This window comes from Triplophysa rosa, linkage group LG5 (genome assembly GCF_024868665.1).
Source record: "Triplophysa rosa linkage group LG5, Trosa_1v2, whole genome shotgun sequence".
In the NCBI taxonomy this organism is placed as follows: domain Eukaryota; kingdom Metazoa; phylum Chordata; class Actinopteri; order Cypriniformes; family Nemacheilidae; genus Triplophysa; species Triplophysa rosa.
In genome coordinates, this window is record NC_079894.1 from 12,083,721 (window position 1) to 12,099,130 (window position 15,410).

The following is a 15,410-nucleotide window of genomic DNA, read 5'->3' on the forward strand; positions in this document are numbered from 1 at the left end:
TGTATGATGTCAAAGGATGTCGCGAGCGGCGGGGCTACTGTCAGACCGCCCGCTTCCGTCTGAAGTAAAGTATGTACTTCCGTGCGGCAAGTCCCGTGCTGTGTCTTTCTCTGACACTTTAAAATGCTCCACACACGCACGCGCACGCACGCACACACACACAGCCAAAATGTTTGCGGCAGTAATAAAGCGCACGCGTCTCTCTCTCTCTCTCTCTCTGCGCTGGTTGCTGCTTGATCGTATCACAAGTCATGTTCGGTAAAATTTATTCGGCCATTTCACATATTCGGCCGAACACCGAACTTGAGTTTTTTGCTATTTTCGGACGAACATTTTCGGTGGCCGAACATTTGGTGCATCCCTAAACTTAACCCTTGACACGGTGAGATTTATAAATGGGGCAAAACACTGTGATTTGTTAACATTATTTTTTGACGTTAAGCTACGTTTGCTTAACAGGACTAAAGCAGCAAGTTATTGGAAAAGTTTAACTGTTTTGAGAACAGTTTAGATACTGTGGTGCTAAAAGTACAGCTTTAGTGCATTCGTCTACAAAAATAATAAAAAAAAAAAAAACAAAATAAAAAATAAAACAATATAGGAAGAAAAAAAAAAAAAAAATAAAAAAAATGTTTTGTTTTTCTTGTTTATTGAAATATAACTATGGTAGGTCGGTCTTGCTGTGTTAAAAACTGCAATAGCATTACGCAGAGTCGTTCAGGAAAAGCCCCTGGTTCTTTCACTTTCGATTTCTCCATATATCATACAAAACAAGTAAAGGTACATATCAAAACAACAATAGCAGTGGAGTATAATCCTCCCAAGATGGTACGCCACTGCAACATGCAACATAGGGCGTGACTTCAGCTTCACATTCTCTATTCTCCTGTCTAGCCCTATAGGACCGTGATGATTCTGCATGGCTGCATATGTATGTGAGAAGAGTCAAACAATGTCTCGACTGATCTCCTCCGCACTAGGATGCTTTATTTTATTTATGTTTAACCTCACATAAAGCCGGACTGTAAACCACTGTGCTGGAAGAGAAATGCTGGGAAAAACATTCTGGATTAAGGTACTTCTGTGGCTCAGGGAGTTATTGTATTACCAGATAAAGACAGCCTAAACATTCAAGACGAGCTTGTACATGGGAAGGTTGGGAAAATAATTTAGTTATTTATTACAGGTGAAATTCAGAAGGTAGACCACAACACCACCAGCCAGTCATTTACAAGTCTGAGGCCCGGTTTCACAGACCATGCTTAGTTTAAGACAGGACTACACCTTAGTTAAATTAGGACATTTAAGTCGCTTTTAATAAAATTCCTTAGATAGCAACATTATTGTTGTGCATCTTGAGACAAAACAATGGGCAAGTTATTTTCAGTTAAAACAGCTCAAACTTTCTTTTTAGTCTGGGACTATTTTTAAGGCTTGTCTATGAAAACGGGCACAAGAAGTACAAGACCCGGATTATGATTGTTGCATAGCTTTTCAAATGCGATCTGTTAATATCTAAAATGCAGAGCTTAATATTTTGAAAATACTGTTTAATATTATAATAAAGTTGCATTTATACAGTAATTAAGAACTTTAAAATGTTTAATCCCATCTCAATACATACTGTCTGACCAATTAGCTAATGTTTGCATTTTTTGTCTAATCTAACTGCACTGCAAATTCATACGCATTGCATGATTAAAAACAATGAATAGTTTAAGAATAAAATAAGAACTAATACATATAGTACATCATTTAACTTTGAACATTTTTATTACCTTTCCAAAATCACGGACATCAAAGAGATCGAAGGCATCAAACAATTCACTTTTCTTCATCCCAAATGCATCACAACATGCAGACAGGAATGTCCGAATGTTCTTTAGGCAGAGGAACTGAAAGAAAAAAAAGATCAGCAAAACAATTACTTTTAAAAAAAGTTCTTTATATGTTGTGTGATAACAAGTTATACACTTTTTAATACATATCATACTGTACACAATAATACAGGTATTTCAAATGTTTTATAAATGTAATACACAACATTTGCAGATAGAGTAACAACTTATCATGGCTATCATGGGAAAAGTCTAGGTGCTGAGAGACAAATTAATGGAATTAATAAAGCTAAGAAATAAGATGAACCTTACTGTAATATGCTTACTAGACAGTAAAGTAGGATTTCCTAGTAAGTTTCCTAGAGTTAATTGTATTAAATTAATATGATCAGGTGTAATTTATTTAAAGTAATGTTACCATACTCCAGAGCTAAATTTCCAGATCACAAAATCTGACATGTGGAGATAAAGGCACTTATCCACAATTATGAAAATACACCCTCATGAGTCAGATAACTGGCAAACTATCAGGAATGTCAACGATAATGTTGTTGAAAAATGCTCTTTTCCGCTGTCTGGTGGAGACTGGTCAATGTAGGGCAGTGGCTAGATTTGTGAGTTTAAAAATCAGTTAGATCAAAGTTGTTATTTTATCAGGTCACTGGAGTAAAAACGGGGGCATCTGGGAAGAGTTGTTAAAGCCTGGGCAGAATGCCTGAAACTTCTTAGCACCAAACATGAAGGCAAATCAGACAGGGCATTCATCTGGACGACTTGAGTCCCTACCAAAAACTCATGTTCATTTATAAATTGATTTTTTATTAGCACTGTTTACACAATTTGTTTAGAGTTTAGCTTAACTATTGGATTGACTGAATGATGCTATAGTGTATACAAAGACTTCTGTGTATTTCTGCTACTGGACCCTTTGTAAAGCGGAGTCTATACTGGCACTGTCACTTGGGAATCTAGCAGTACTACAGCACTGGCTAGTACTATAAAAGCCTGTAAGCAACGGAATAATACTAGACAGATAGATAGACAGACAGAATATGGATAAATCTACATAAGTGACAAGTCTAAAGTGAAGTGAAGTCTGAAGTCTATATAAGGTTTACATTACAGTAGGTCATAAGTAATGCCAGTATACAATACACTGGACACGGTCTATTGTTGATGCTCACCTGTGACATCTGAGGTCGGAGGTTGATCTCTTTCAGGTTGATGGTGTCAGGTCTGAGGTTATTCAGCAGTTGGCACAAAAGGACTCCATCGCGTAGCGTTTGAGCTAAATCAAAAACCTGCGCCGATTACGCCGTGACCCGGTGATTCCGGGGCAAAACTTTACAACTAATCAACCATAAACTGCACTGCCTCCAGTACTCCATAGTACACGCTTAAACTCTGCAAACTGATCAATTATTTTAACACCGTTGAAGGTAAAATGTAGAAATATTCCAAACAGGGTGCAGAACTATAATTTCACTTGAGCATCAATTTTCTTTCGGGCTCGCGCTGTCGCCAAAATTGAGACTTTGGTTTATCCGCTGTCTACTAGAAGGAATATAAACCCCAGTTACTAAACCTAGTATGAAAAAGGTTCAGCTCATGTTTATTAACCTAACGTCACTTCATGAACATCCAATAGTGATTCGTTTCATGAATATTAAGAGCCAATGCTTCAGCATGGTAAATTCGTCCAAATGCGTTTACGCTTAGCTTGTTGATGGCTACACCACAAAACTACAATAGGTTGTGTACCATTACAATGTTATTATCAGTTTAATTATGGTAAGAAAGCTAAAATATTATTAATAATATTAATACTTATAATAATTATTTCTTGTTGTTTAATACGTGTAAGCTTTGTTGTAGTGTTAAATGTCAGGAAAATGAATGCATGCATGCCAGTTAAGTAATGGTCCATATTAGATTATATTGTACACATTTACGTCATACCTTATAGGCTATTAGTTACTAGTTCAAATGTACACTGACGAGGATTTAAAATACGGCTCAACAATAAATTATTTCAATACAATTTTTAAATATATATTTTTAATGTTGATAGAAACATACAATAAACATACAATTAAGTCTAAAATTAGTTTTCCCTCTTATGTTCTTTTTTTATGCTAACTCATATCTTCTATACCAAATGACACTAAAAAACAACCTTGTGAATTTATTTATATATTCGTTTCATTCTTAAACGCCATTCCAGCATCTATATTCATGATGTAACGGCGAGAACTAATCTAACAAGTCTGTTCTAAATCGATCCATTCACAAGTTGGGGGGAATTTGGAATCCAAATACCTTGTGAAATATATTATCTACTGTATATTATATTATTATATTGTCAAACCTACAGTACAGTCTATTTTGCAAATGTACAACAACGCATGCACGATACGTCGTGTTGTCACGTGCATTTTGTGTCCAATCAGCAGCACAGAAGTCGGAAGTCAACAAACACTTCCACGTGAATTGTCATTATGTAACTGGCGAACTTCAGACTCGGTTATAAAAGTATTACCTACCAAGGTGAGAAATTATTTTTGTTCGAAATGCTGTTAAACTGTTACAATTTTACTTTGTAATGTAGCCACAAATTACATTGCTTTGCTATGCTAAGATAACGTTAGGTTTGTAGGTTACAGTTGATGGTAACATTTCTCCTCCGTGTTTTTATCTTACTGTCGCAGATGGCTCTTGCCCAAGCTGAAAGGGCTATTGGAGCAATTATTGGTGCAGCTGTTGGCGATTCTGCAGGTTTGCATTTGCATCAGAGAAAATAAATAATAATTTAAAATATAATAATAATAAAAAATGTGCTGCCAGAATAATTATTAGGCTACACTTTGCATGTTATTGTGTTTTTACATGGGTACAAATAAACAACCTGCATGCAATTTTTCCTTGTCATTACGTATCATAGTAGCAATTTACAGTAACTGTTTCATGCAAAATGTAAGTATGACATGGACACTGTATGTATTGTTGTGATCTGTGTGTATTTGCAGCACAACCACTCCATTGGGTTTATGACTTGCAGAAACTAAGTGTGTTACTCTCTGAAATGCCTCAGCCAGAATTCTGGCCACAGTCGGCCAATCCATTTTACAGGAGAAACACTGGGCAGCAGAGCTGTTATGGAGATCAGGCTTTTGTGCTCCTGGAGTCCCTCTCTGAGTCTGGGGGTAAATAGTATTAGTTAATAGGACTATTGTGTACTCGTAACCAGTGTTGGGTGTAACTAGTTACTAAGTAATTAGTTACTGTAATTTAATTACTTTTCCCTTGAAAATAAAAAAGTAAGGGATTACTCTTGTTTTTACTGCAATTTAATAACAGTTACTTCTGATGTAATTAAACTAAATACTGTGTAATATATTCAATAGTGGAAGTGACATCGAAATGATAAGTCTAACTTTAAAATGTATGCTGTAATGTATCCTTCTCACATTTGAATACTTTGGTTGGTTAATAAGAATAATTGATGTCGTTATTTATTATTTATTTGAATGAATTAAATAAGCCGTTTCACGTCTATCCTTGAATCAGTTCTAATCAAGGTTGATATAGGATATAGAAAGTAATTAGTAAAAAGTAATTAAATACTTTTTGGAAAGAGTAATTTGTACAGTAATCTAATTACACTATTGAATATGTAATTAGTAACTAGTAATTAATTCTTTTTTCAGAGTAATTTACCCAACACTGCTCGTAACACACTGAATCTGGTGATATGCATCTCACTTTGTTGTGCGTATTGTCTTAGTATTTGATTTGTAATTTATTTATTTAAACAGGTCTTAGTGTGGACGATTTGCAGCAACGCACCTACAGGTTTTTTGGACCTGGATCTGAATATGACACACCACTCAATGATCCATACAGAGACAAAGGAGGTAGATTCGCCTTTGTGGCAACATGGACCTTTCTTGGTTAAATGTGATTTTTTTCTAAGATATGAAGACAATTTGTTATAAGAAACAGACATTTAAAAAAGGGCCTTCACTTTTGTTTGTCATTTTAACTGTGCCCATACGGTGGGGTTTGTAAATGATTTATTTTTCCAAGCTCCCAGGCCTCAACTACCTATTGAGGGACCCTGGAGACAGGCAAGCCTTAAAAGCTTTATTAAAAATGTGGATGCTGGCAAAGCAGAGACAGGTACCTGGACACGGTGCACCACAAGACTGTGAGATTACTCTTTCTTATTTATAGTATTAAAAGTATTAAAAAGCTAGAATCTTAAACTGTATTTTTTGTTTATTTATAATTTGAATACTTTTTGTTTTTCACATGTATTCTATAATGATTTTACTGTGTTTGAAAAATATGGAAGAGTCTCTAATAAAACTGTTTTGTGACACTTCAGGTTGTGAAACAGATAACCAAATAGATGGGGTGGCAAAGCTTGCTCCCGTTGTTGCTTGCTATGCTGGAAAGCCAGAGATGTTGGAGAGGGTTGAGGAAGTCATCCGTGTCACTCAAAACAATGACATGTGTGTGACTGTGACTCTTGCTGCTGCAAGGTTGGTATTATATATAATTGATGACAAAACCTGCTTGTCAAATGTGTTACTTTGTAATAAAATAGAACAATTCAGGTGCTAAATATTTCCTCCTCCAGGTTCTTGGAGCATTTCATCCTGAATGGTCCTGATCCAAAGGCTATGGAGGCTGTACTGGAACAGCTTAGTGACCCAAACAGAAGTAACCCTCAGGAGCTGGACAAAGCTATAATTGGTATAAACCTCTTGATGTTGTTATTAACATTGTGAGCTGGATCCTTAGCCAAAGCCTCAAAGCAAATGCTTCTACTAAGCTCTTAGAATCATCTTAGAGTCATCTTTTTTAACTTTGATGGTATTCAAACATGATGTTCTATCCTACTGGTCTTATGAATTTTCTCATTTAGGGCACATTCATCAAGTAAAAGAGAATCTGAGCAAGAAACACAAAGAGCTCATTCCTGCTGTGTTCCCAAACACCTGAGGTTAGTTACCAGTCTTCTGCTGAACTTTTCTGCATTTATTATTATTCTGTTATTTTATCCTGTTGTTTTATCTAGGCCTATTAGTTATGATCAACATAAGATACAGACACATGGTATTTTACCACCTGTGATGTCTCTCAGGTTTGCCTGGTGCATTCCAGGCAGCACTGCATGGAGTTCTGACAGCCAAAAGCTATGAGCAGGCTATCCGAGACACCATGAGCTGTGGGGGATGCACCTGTAGTAGGAGCTCCTTCATTGGAGCCTGCATTGGGGCTCAGGTATGGCATTAGTTTACACCAAATATGTTCTATTCATACTGCAAGTCTGTGTAAATCAGGAATTAATTTGTTTTGTTTATTTTATTCAGTTATTATTGCACCTATCTGTAATAGAGCAATCAACTAAAATAATTCATTAGGTGATTATGTCATACATGACACCATGACTGTGCACAGTAACTCTTTCTGTGATTCTCAATATCTACTACTTTGGCTCTTGTTGTTTTAGGTTGGGCTTGAAGGAATCCCATCTACATGGAGGAGCAAGACTTTGCGATACAACACTTTGCTAGATCTAGCAAAGAAAGTTGTTAGTCCTTTATAAGCAAACAAGTTGTTAAATAGGAAAATGAAATATAAATATTTCAGCTGCCTTTAGCTAATCTTGCAGTTGTGATTTAATTAGACAATTAATGAAAGTTTTAGCTTTAAACTATGGAATGTTGGAACTTGATATCTTTGTTCTGTTAAATTGCAGCAGGTCATGCGGAAAGTGACATATATTAAAGCGGCCCTAACACACACGGTTTCTGCCAATCTCATATTAATCTTGAGTATCTATAGAGTAGTATTGCATACTTCGTATCTTCGAAGAGTATTTAGTTTGATCACATTTATAAAAGATAGATACAGTTGTACGATTATTTCCGAAAGCATACGGCGTGTGCCGGGGGGGTAGGCTGAACTAAAGCATGTGTGCACCCATTGCCAACAAAACACAGACATCAGTTTCACTCACCGCATGCGGTTCATGTCCGGCATCTTTTAGCGCTGGGACAGCTCCATATATCAGTTTCAAACAATCTCCAAATCCAGCGTTATATCCACCGTTTAATAAATAAATTATTTATAATAAATACTTCACCACTGTGTAAAACAATTAGAATGATCATTTTTAATTTCTGTAAACTGTAACGAGTGTAAAGAGCTCATGAAGATGCAATAATAATAAGATGCTAATGACGCCATCTGGTGGACATTAGCTAAAATGACATTAGGAGAACATTTCACAAAAGAAAAAAGTCTATGGCCCAGTTTCACAGACAGGGCTAAGCTTAAACCAGGACTATGCCTTAGTTAAATTAAGATATTTAAGTCGTTTTTATAAAATTGCCGTATATAAAAACATTACTGGTGTGCATCTTAAGACAAAAGAATGGCATTGACATTTTTAAGATATGTCAGGGCAAGTTATTTTCAAGAATTTAATGCTCACAGTTAAGACAGCTCAAACTTTCGTTTTAGTCTGGGACTAGACTTATGACATATATGCCGGTTTCACAGACATGGCTTGAGTACATACTTAATTATTTTATATATTTTAAAATATGATGTTCACTTGCGTATATTGTGTACTGTTTTTATTATTTCTTCATTAAGCAGCTTGTATTTTTTGTTTTCTTTAGCCAATAGAAGTTCAGCTCACTGACATTTTCATAGCTACATTTAATCAGTTCATATTACTTTACTTTTGTGAGATGTACTTTTACAATTAAGTTCAACTTTAAAAAGAATAGCCTATGCAAAAAAAATGTGCTCAACATAATAAGTTTAACGGACAAATCAATGTTGAACACAAAAGCTCAATTATAATACAAGTAAAAGGTCTTCAAATAATTAATCATTTAAACAGTCAGTCTGTACATGGAGTAGCAAGACTGTGATACAAAATTGTCAGTCTAAAATTAATTTTATAAGCAAACAATTAAGTAGGTAAATATGAAAATCAAATATAAAATCTGTTTTGCTTATGCATCTTCTATAACAGTTGTGATTTATTAAGACAATTCTCTAAAGATTTGGCTTTAAACAATGTAACATAGCATTGTTCTCTTAAATCGCAGGTCATACTGAAAGTGACATATATTAAACAGATGTTTACTGTGCCTCAGAGCCCTTGTTCTTTTCCTTGTGTTTACTCTGCCCAAAAAGATAGGCTTATAAGCTTTTGCTAGTGAACTAGTGGACGTTAGAAAGCTTACGTAAGGAGAGCAAACATGAAACAGTTGGTCGTGGCAATATTGTATATTAATTACGAATGTATTGCCTACACTAAATTAAGAGAAATTCAAACTTTAACATGTAAAAAGCTGTAGGAAAAATGTGTCTATATGTCAAGAATACATATTTATTTATTTACATATCATGATATACTATATATTTAGAGCACTAAACTGTGTACTGACGGTAGCTATTGTTGCGGATTGTATCTTTTGTTTAATTAATATAATAAACATTCATATAACACACACGCACTAATGTCATAATCTCATTCACTAATAAACCTACACGTAAACCTGGAATCTGCACATTACATCATCCACCATGGTGCCTTTTTATTGTCCAAATTGTTATTTTGCTGTTTTTCTACAGTCTTGTGTAGGTCTTGCTGTGAAGCGCTTTATTGCTACTGATGCCACCTAATGGAAATTAGGAAAATGACATCAGGAAAGCAAACGTAACAGTTAGTTGTTTTGGGAAATTCTGTATAGCCTACTATACTGTGAATTTTCGAGAATCAAACTTTTCAACATAGAAAAAAGCTGCAATATGAAAAATACTTTAATAAAAGTCTATAGGTCAATAAGAAATTAAATTTCTATACTGTAAACAAACTATGATGCTCAGTTTACTATGTGCTGATGGTATTATTTCATTATTATTATACTTCCATTTTTATGATTTATTAACTTAAAGGATTTTTTAAACATTTTTGGTATTATATACACATTTCCCATAACTTTTATTTACTCCAAATGTATGTCCGCTCTACTTTTATAAACATTTTATTGTATTATTAATACGTTATAGTATAAATCCTGTCCTGTCCATAAAGTTACAAAGGAGCTTATGTTTCTCAGAGGATTTTGATTTGCAGTTTATGATTGAAACACGGACTTTCGTTGGTTTGTTCTTCCTCCTTTTACTACACTCACTCACTCACTCACTCCGTCACTCCAACAGCTGCTGCTGCATGATAGCAGCTAACGTTATACTACTGACAGTTACAGACACCGGACAGCTAAAACGACAGCTTCTCGCGTTTAGGTTTCGTCACTTTTTTCTCCCCATCGCAGTATATACATGGACTACAAGTTTATCACAACAGAGCGACTTGAGTTACGTGTTTTGGCCTAACGAAGAAGGGCTGTAGCAGGCTAATCTGTCTATGCTAACGGACTGAAGCTTTCACACATAAACACACAAACATGGAGTTCAACGTTAGACGGCTGGCAGCTGATGCTGGCACGTTCCTCAGTCGTGCTGTACAGGTAAAAACGTTAAAAACACATCAAATCTTCGTGTTTGTTTTTCATTATTATATGTGGACGTAGGCTTGTTGTGTATTGCATGTTACAACACTAAGTTAACGTTACTATAAAACTGTTGTGTCCTAAATAAATTACTGCCTGCGCAGTTTGTCAAGTCAATTATAATGTGTTAAATGATGACTGTAGTAAGTTAATTCAATTTAGTGAATTCAATATTTGTTAGTCGTACGTTTTGGCTAAAAAGAGTTTGACTGCTAAATGAGAACATGTCAACGTTAAGTGTTAGGCGCCAAATATATAACTTAGTGTGTGATGGCATCAAATGTAGGCTTTCGGAAAATACTAGAAATGGTCTAAAATACTAGAATGTTTCGATATTTGGATAACTATAAACATAACAACGATAAACTGTTAATATGTGCTAATGGAGCATTTAAATGTTTGGATTATGTGGTGTTAAGTTCACAGAGGAGAAGCTCGGGCAAGCGGAAAGAACCGAACTAGATGCCCATCTGGAGACGCTTTTAACCCAGGCTGAATCCACTAAACACTGGACAGAGAAGATCATGAAACAGACAGAAGTTGTGCTTCAGCCCAACCCCAGTAAGACATGAGCATTCATGTATACTGACAGGTCACTGTAAAATACATGCTTATTATATTGTCAATTCAGAGGAAGTGAACTTGCAAGTCAGGGTTAGAGTTTACTTTGGTTTAGTAAATTGTTTCTCTATGCTAAGTACCACATTTCAGAACAACATGGGAAGAGGACTTCATTAAAAACATATTTCCAGTGTGACTCTATAATATTTTCTGCAGCAGTTATACAGTATTATGCCTGTGGTTGGTAGGCCTTGCTTAACAGGATGCATGTGGTCTCATCTGACTCTCAATGGTCTTAATTGAATGTGTCTGATGTGGGTAGATGTAAGGATGGAGGAGTTTCTTTACGAGATGCTGGACAAGAAAATCCCAACACGTGCCAACAACCACGAGTTGCTGGGGGAGTGCATGATCGACTCGGGGCACGAGTTCGGACCTGGAACAGCATACGGTATATAACGGCTAATTCGCATCCCTTTATTGATAGGATGAGTGTAATCCAAACTAGTTTTCTCTATACACTTACGCTTGACCCAGTGTCTTGCTGGGATTGCATTTTTTTCCAAGAAGATTTAACTCATCAGTGTTGTATTTGGATAAATGCAAAGATGTCCTCTCATTCTGTTATGTGCTACAGGAAGTGCTCTCATTAAATGTGGGGAAACTGAGAAGCTGTTAGGCAGCGCGGAGAAAGAATTAATCCAGAGCTCTGCTATCAATTTTCTGACTCCTTTAAGGAACTTCATTGAGGGTGATTACAAAACCCTATTGGTAAGCAAAAGCGTGCTTATGGGTCTTATTTATTACCTGTGTGTGAACAAGCAGACATGATTCAGGGTTAGATTTTCAACAGTCAAACCAGGAGCATTACATTTGTTAGCCTGGGGTGCATATTCAGAGAGAGTAAAGATACAGCCACAAAGAGCGTGTACAGGAAAGCACAGGAAGTCCTTATATGGAGATGGTTTGCGTGCGTGTTATGTTTATACTGTATGTTCATCACTGTAAGCATGTTCCCCCTTATTTAGAACGGTTCAGGTTTACGTAAAGAGAGCAAGAACACATTTATGTGCATACGTACACACTTGTTGTGAGCGTATTGGAAATTTTGTCCATTTCTCAGTTGATGTGTTTTTCTTCACAGAGAGAGCGGAAACTGCTTCAGAATAAACGTCTGGATCTGGATGCAGCCAAAAACAGACTGAAGAAGGCCAGAGTGGCTGATGCTCGCTCTGCAGTTAGTATTACACACACACACACACACACACACACACACAGAATTTAATGCTTAGCTATATTCCTTCCTGAAATTTTCAGCTTAACCATAGGTTCAGTTTTTACAGTCCGTGTAAGACTGTAGAGAGGAGAAACTCAAATAGTAAAAGTTGAATTTTGTTTTTCCGTGATGGCTGCCTGCCACATTTAATGGCATTGATACCGGTCTGTATTACTGATTGTCCTTTTCTCATGCGTGTTCGCTTGGTGTCTTTGGATCACTAACCTGTATTGTTTTCCCAGTTCTCTCTCATTATATTTCTCGTCTGTTTGCTTGCCTGCCTCCGTCTGCAGGAGCTGAACTCAACCCCTCCGCTGGGAGAGGAGTATGTGGCTCACTTTTCTTACATGCTAAGCTTCTTGCATGTCAGGTGGCTAAAGGTTTGTCTGCTGTGCCTAATGAAACATCTGCCCTCTTTTGCCCTTCTCAAAATGTTTGGCGATGCCAAAGGTCATTTTGACAGTTGAACATTCCATGTTCAAAACCACTTTTTGGAAAATCATACTTTTGTTTGTCAATTTTTTTTCTAGTCATTCATACATCTTTGTATCATCTGTATAAGGGCAACAGAATGCAGTTCTTGTATGTTGTGTCTCTCTCTCTTTTTTTTTTGCTGCCAGCATACGACTCAATTTTGTTCTTGTTCTTTGGATACCTAAAGAAAAAAAACGGGAGAATCTGGTTTATCAAGATTACTTATATCGATACTATATTATGTTGAAACATGATCATGATTTTTACAAAACATGTATGCAAACCCTCATTACTTTTTGCAATTTTGTTGCTTCAACAAATTTGGAATCTCGGTACTGTTCTAGGATGGTAGTCCTTATCTCGAGAACAAATTAGACTATCAAAAGTATGAGGCCATACACACAGCACAGAGCAAGCGAAGGGTACAAGCCTCACTATGTTATGATTTTACGGTTCTATCTGCTAAAACATTACCATAAATTTTTTTTAAACGTAAAACATCTGTTCATTTTAATTCACAAGACATATAGAACACTTAAGAAAATTACGTTTATTACCTATGTTCATAAGGTTACATTTGTCTTGTGCATGACTGCATGTGTAAATGTTCATACAGTATGTAATGCACACACACACTGGGCAAGTCAAGCCCTTCTTCCCTTTGTTTGCTTCCTTCTTTGCTATTTCTTGTAGATGGTAAACTGCTTCCTTGTCATTTGCTACACCCACAGAATGTGTTTATGCACGATCGACTTCATTAGCTTCCTCTTTCATAACAAAACCAGACAGTTATGAAAGTTGATTGTCTGCGAGTTGTGATCAGTTTGTGGTTTTGATCTCATTCCTGTACCTGATGAGTTTGTCAATGTTTGTCTGAATGCTGGCCAGCTGTGGACTGAGGAGGTGCAGCAGGTAAGTGGGAGATCACAGTCCTCAGTGTTTGTCTAGATCTATAGAATGAACACCTTTATTAGGGATGCAATGGGAGCTACCTAATGCTACTGATTTCTGTTTATGAGCTCATGCTTTGGGAAACTGCAGTAATGTATTGACAAAAATCAAACATCACAAGTTTTTTCACCAGAGGGAGCTTGGTTGTTTATAATCCCACTTGACTCACTGTCACATTTACTTATCACATAGAAAGCAGTGCAGACTGTATGTCAATTTAATGATGGAGGGAGATATGCATCTCAGTCAGAGTTGTTTTTGGTTTTGTGCGTTTCCCCCTCAGGCAGAGACAGAACTGAGGATAGCACAGAGTGAGTTTGACCGGCAGGCTGAGATCACCAGACTCTTATTGGAGGGCATCAGCAGCACTCATGTATGCTACCATATACTATGCTATATATACAGAATATATTTGTAAAGTTTGTGTATGTGTCCTGATGGTCATGTCCTTTCCTGTCAAATCAGGCTCATCATTTGCGTTGTCTGAATGACTTTGTGGACGCCCAAACTGCTTATTATGCACAGGGTTACCAGTACATTGTTAATCTGCAGAAACAGCTGGGAAGGTTGGGAATATTATACTTGTGAATGTGTATACATTTATTTATAATATTTACACTAATGCTTTGATGTTTTATGCTAAATGCATAAACAGTCAAATAGTGATGTAAGCTTTTTCCTTTTTGAGTACTGTAGATATATATGTGGTTAGTGGTATATTTAACCCACCAGTGTTGAAGGCCAATGGTAACCGTGTCTTCTTTTCCTCCAGCTTTCCTTCTACATTCAGCTCTAATAACAATCAGCCAGGTGGGAACTCCTCCGCCACCATCTCAGTTCCGACAGCACCGGCGGCCGCCTCTCTGCCAGCACCTCCACCCAGCCAGGCCTCACCTGCACTTAATGAACTCCGCAGCACCTCCGGTACACGTAAGGCCCGTGTTCTGTACGACTATGACGCAGACAGCAGCAGTGAGCTTTCTCTACTTGCCGATGAGGTGAGCGAAAATTCAGTTTACTCGATGAAAACAGTCGATTGGGTGGTTTTTTCACGGGAGTGTTTGTGCATGCGCTTCCTTGAAAGGTGATCACCGTGACCAGCGTGCCAGGCATGGACTTTGATTGGCTGATGGGTCAACGGGGCAATCAGAAAGGCAAAGTGCCAATTACCTACCTAGAGCTGCTCAATTGAGTGGCAGAGCAGAAAACACTCATGATGTGAGATTGACAGAAGTAACACTCCAGATGTGATCACGAGATTACACATTCATGTAGTGCAAACCAATATCAAGTCTTCTACACTGCCATGTCTTATTGTCTGAACTCGAGCGGTGTCATAGTAGCCTTACAGTAACTAAAGCAGTCTGAGATTGCCAACTATTTCTTTGATGTATGTGCCAACTGATTTTTTTATTGCTCAACCTATTTGATTTTGCTATGGTGCTTGAATAAATATTATATGAACAAGTTTGGTGTTGTTGTCTTTTTATTTTGTGTACTTAAATATTATCCTTAGTGTGAGTAATGTGATTAATGTTTTGGTCTTCAATTTTATCAGTCAAAGTTGAGCTAATGATTTTGAATGTCGGAAGAGAGACGCAGTCATGAATTTTAACCACTAGATGGCAGTATTTTCCTTTAGTAAACTTAAAGGGAAAGTTCACCCCAAAATGAAAATTCTTTTATTTTCTCACAGTCATGTAAGTA

The 15,410-nt window shown here is 36.7% G+C and overlaps 3 protein-coding genes across 5 annotated transcripts in view; 2 read left to right on the top strand and 1 right to left on the bottom strand.

Moving 5' to 3' along the window:
- vav3b (vav 3 guanine nucleotide exchange factor b) overlaps positions 1-3,506 on the bottom strand; it is a 43,232-nt gene extending 39,726 nt beyond the window's left edge. Inside the window, 2 exon segments of the mRNA XM_057334138.1 lie at positions 1,779-1,895; positions 3,023-3,506. Coding sequence (XP_057190121.1) covers positions 1,779-1,895; positions 3,023-3,226 — 321 coding nt within the window. The 5' untranslated portion in view covers positions 3,227-3,506.
- Positions 3,507-3,613: 107 nt separating this feature from the next.
- selenoj (selenoprotein J) lies at positions 3,614-9,719 on the top strand. Of its 2 annotated transcripts, XM_057334142.1 has the most exons (11): positions 3,614-3,629; positions 4,292-4,385; positions 4,547-4,613; positions 4,865-5,041; positions 5,654-5,752; positions 5,925-6,017; positions 6,226-6,382; positions 6,481-6,596; positions 6,769-6,846; positions 6,988-7,127; positions 7,357-9,717. In XM_057334142.1, the coding sequence occupies exons 3-11, from the start codon at positions 4,547-4,549 to the stop codon at positions 7,450-7,452; spliced, it is 1,023 nt and encodes a 340-aa protein (XP_057190125.1). In that variant the 5' UTR covers positions 3,614-3,629; positions 4,292-4,385; the 3' UTR covers positions 7,453-9,717. The 2 variants fall into 2 exon arrangements, with proteins under 2 accessions (XP_057190125.1, XP_057190124.1); XM_057334141.1 differs by lacking the exon at positions 3,614-3,629 and having other exon boundaries at positions 4,215-4,385; positions 7,357-9,719.
- A 246-nt stretch (positions 9,720-9,965) lies between these two features.
- On the top strand, positions 9,966-15,171 carry sh3glb1b (SH3-domain GRB2-like endophilin B1b). Of its 2 annotated transcripts, XM_057334139.1 has the most exons (11): positions 9,966-10,399; positions 10,861-11,002; positions 11,325-11,453; positions 11,640-11,773; positions 12,147-12,239; positions 12,572-12,658; positions 13,641-13,664; positions 13,987-14,076; positions 14,169-14,269; positions 14,476-14,701; positions 14,788-15,171. In XM_057334139.1, the coding sequence occupies exons 1-11, from the start codon at positions 10,337-10,339 to the stop codon at positions 14,893-14,895; spliced, it is 1,197 nt and encodes a 398-aa protein (XP_057190122.1). In that variant the 5' UTR covers positions 9,966-10,336; the 3' UTR covers positions 14,896-15,171. The 2 variants fall into 2 exon arrangements, with proteins under 2 accessions (XP_057190122.1, XP_057190123.1); XM_057334140.1 differs by lacking the exons at positions 12,572-12,658; positions 13,641-13,664 and having other exon boundaries at positions 9,989-10,399.
- Positions 15,172-15,410: the final 239 nt, after the last annotated feature.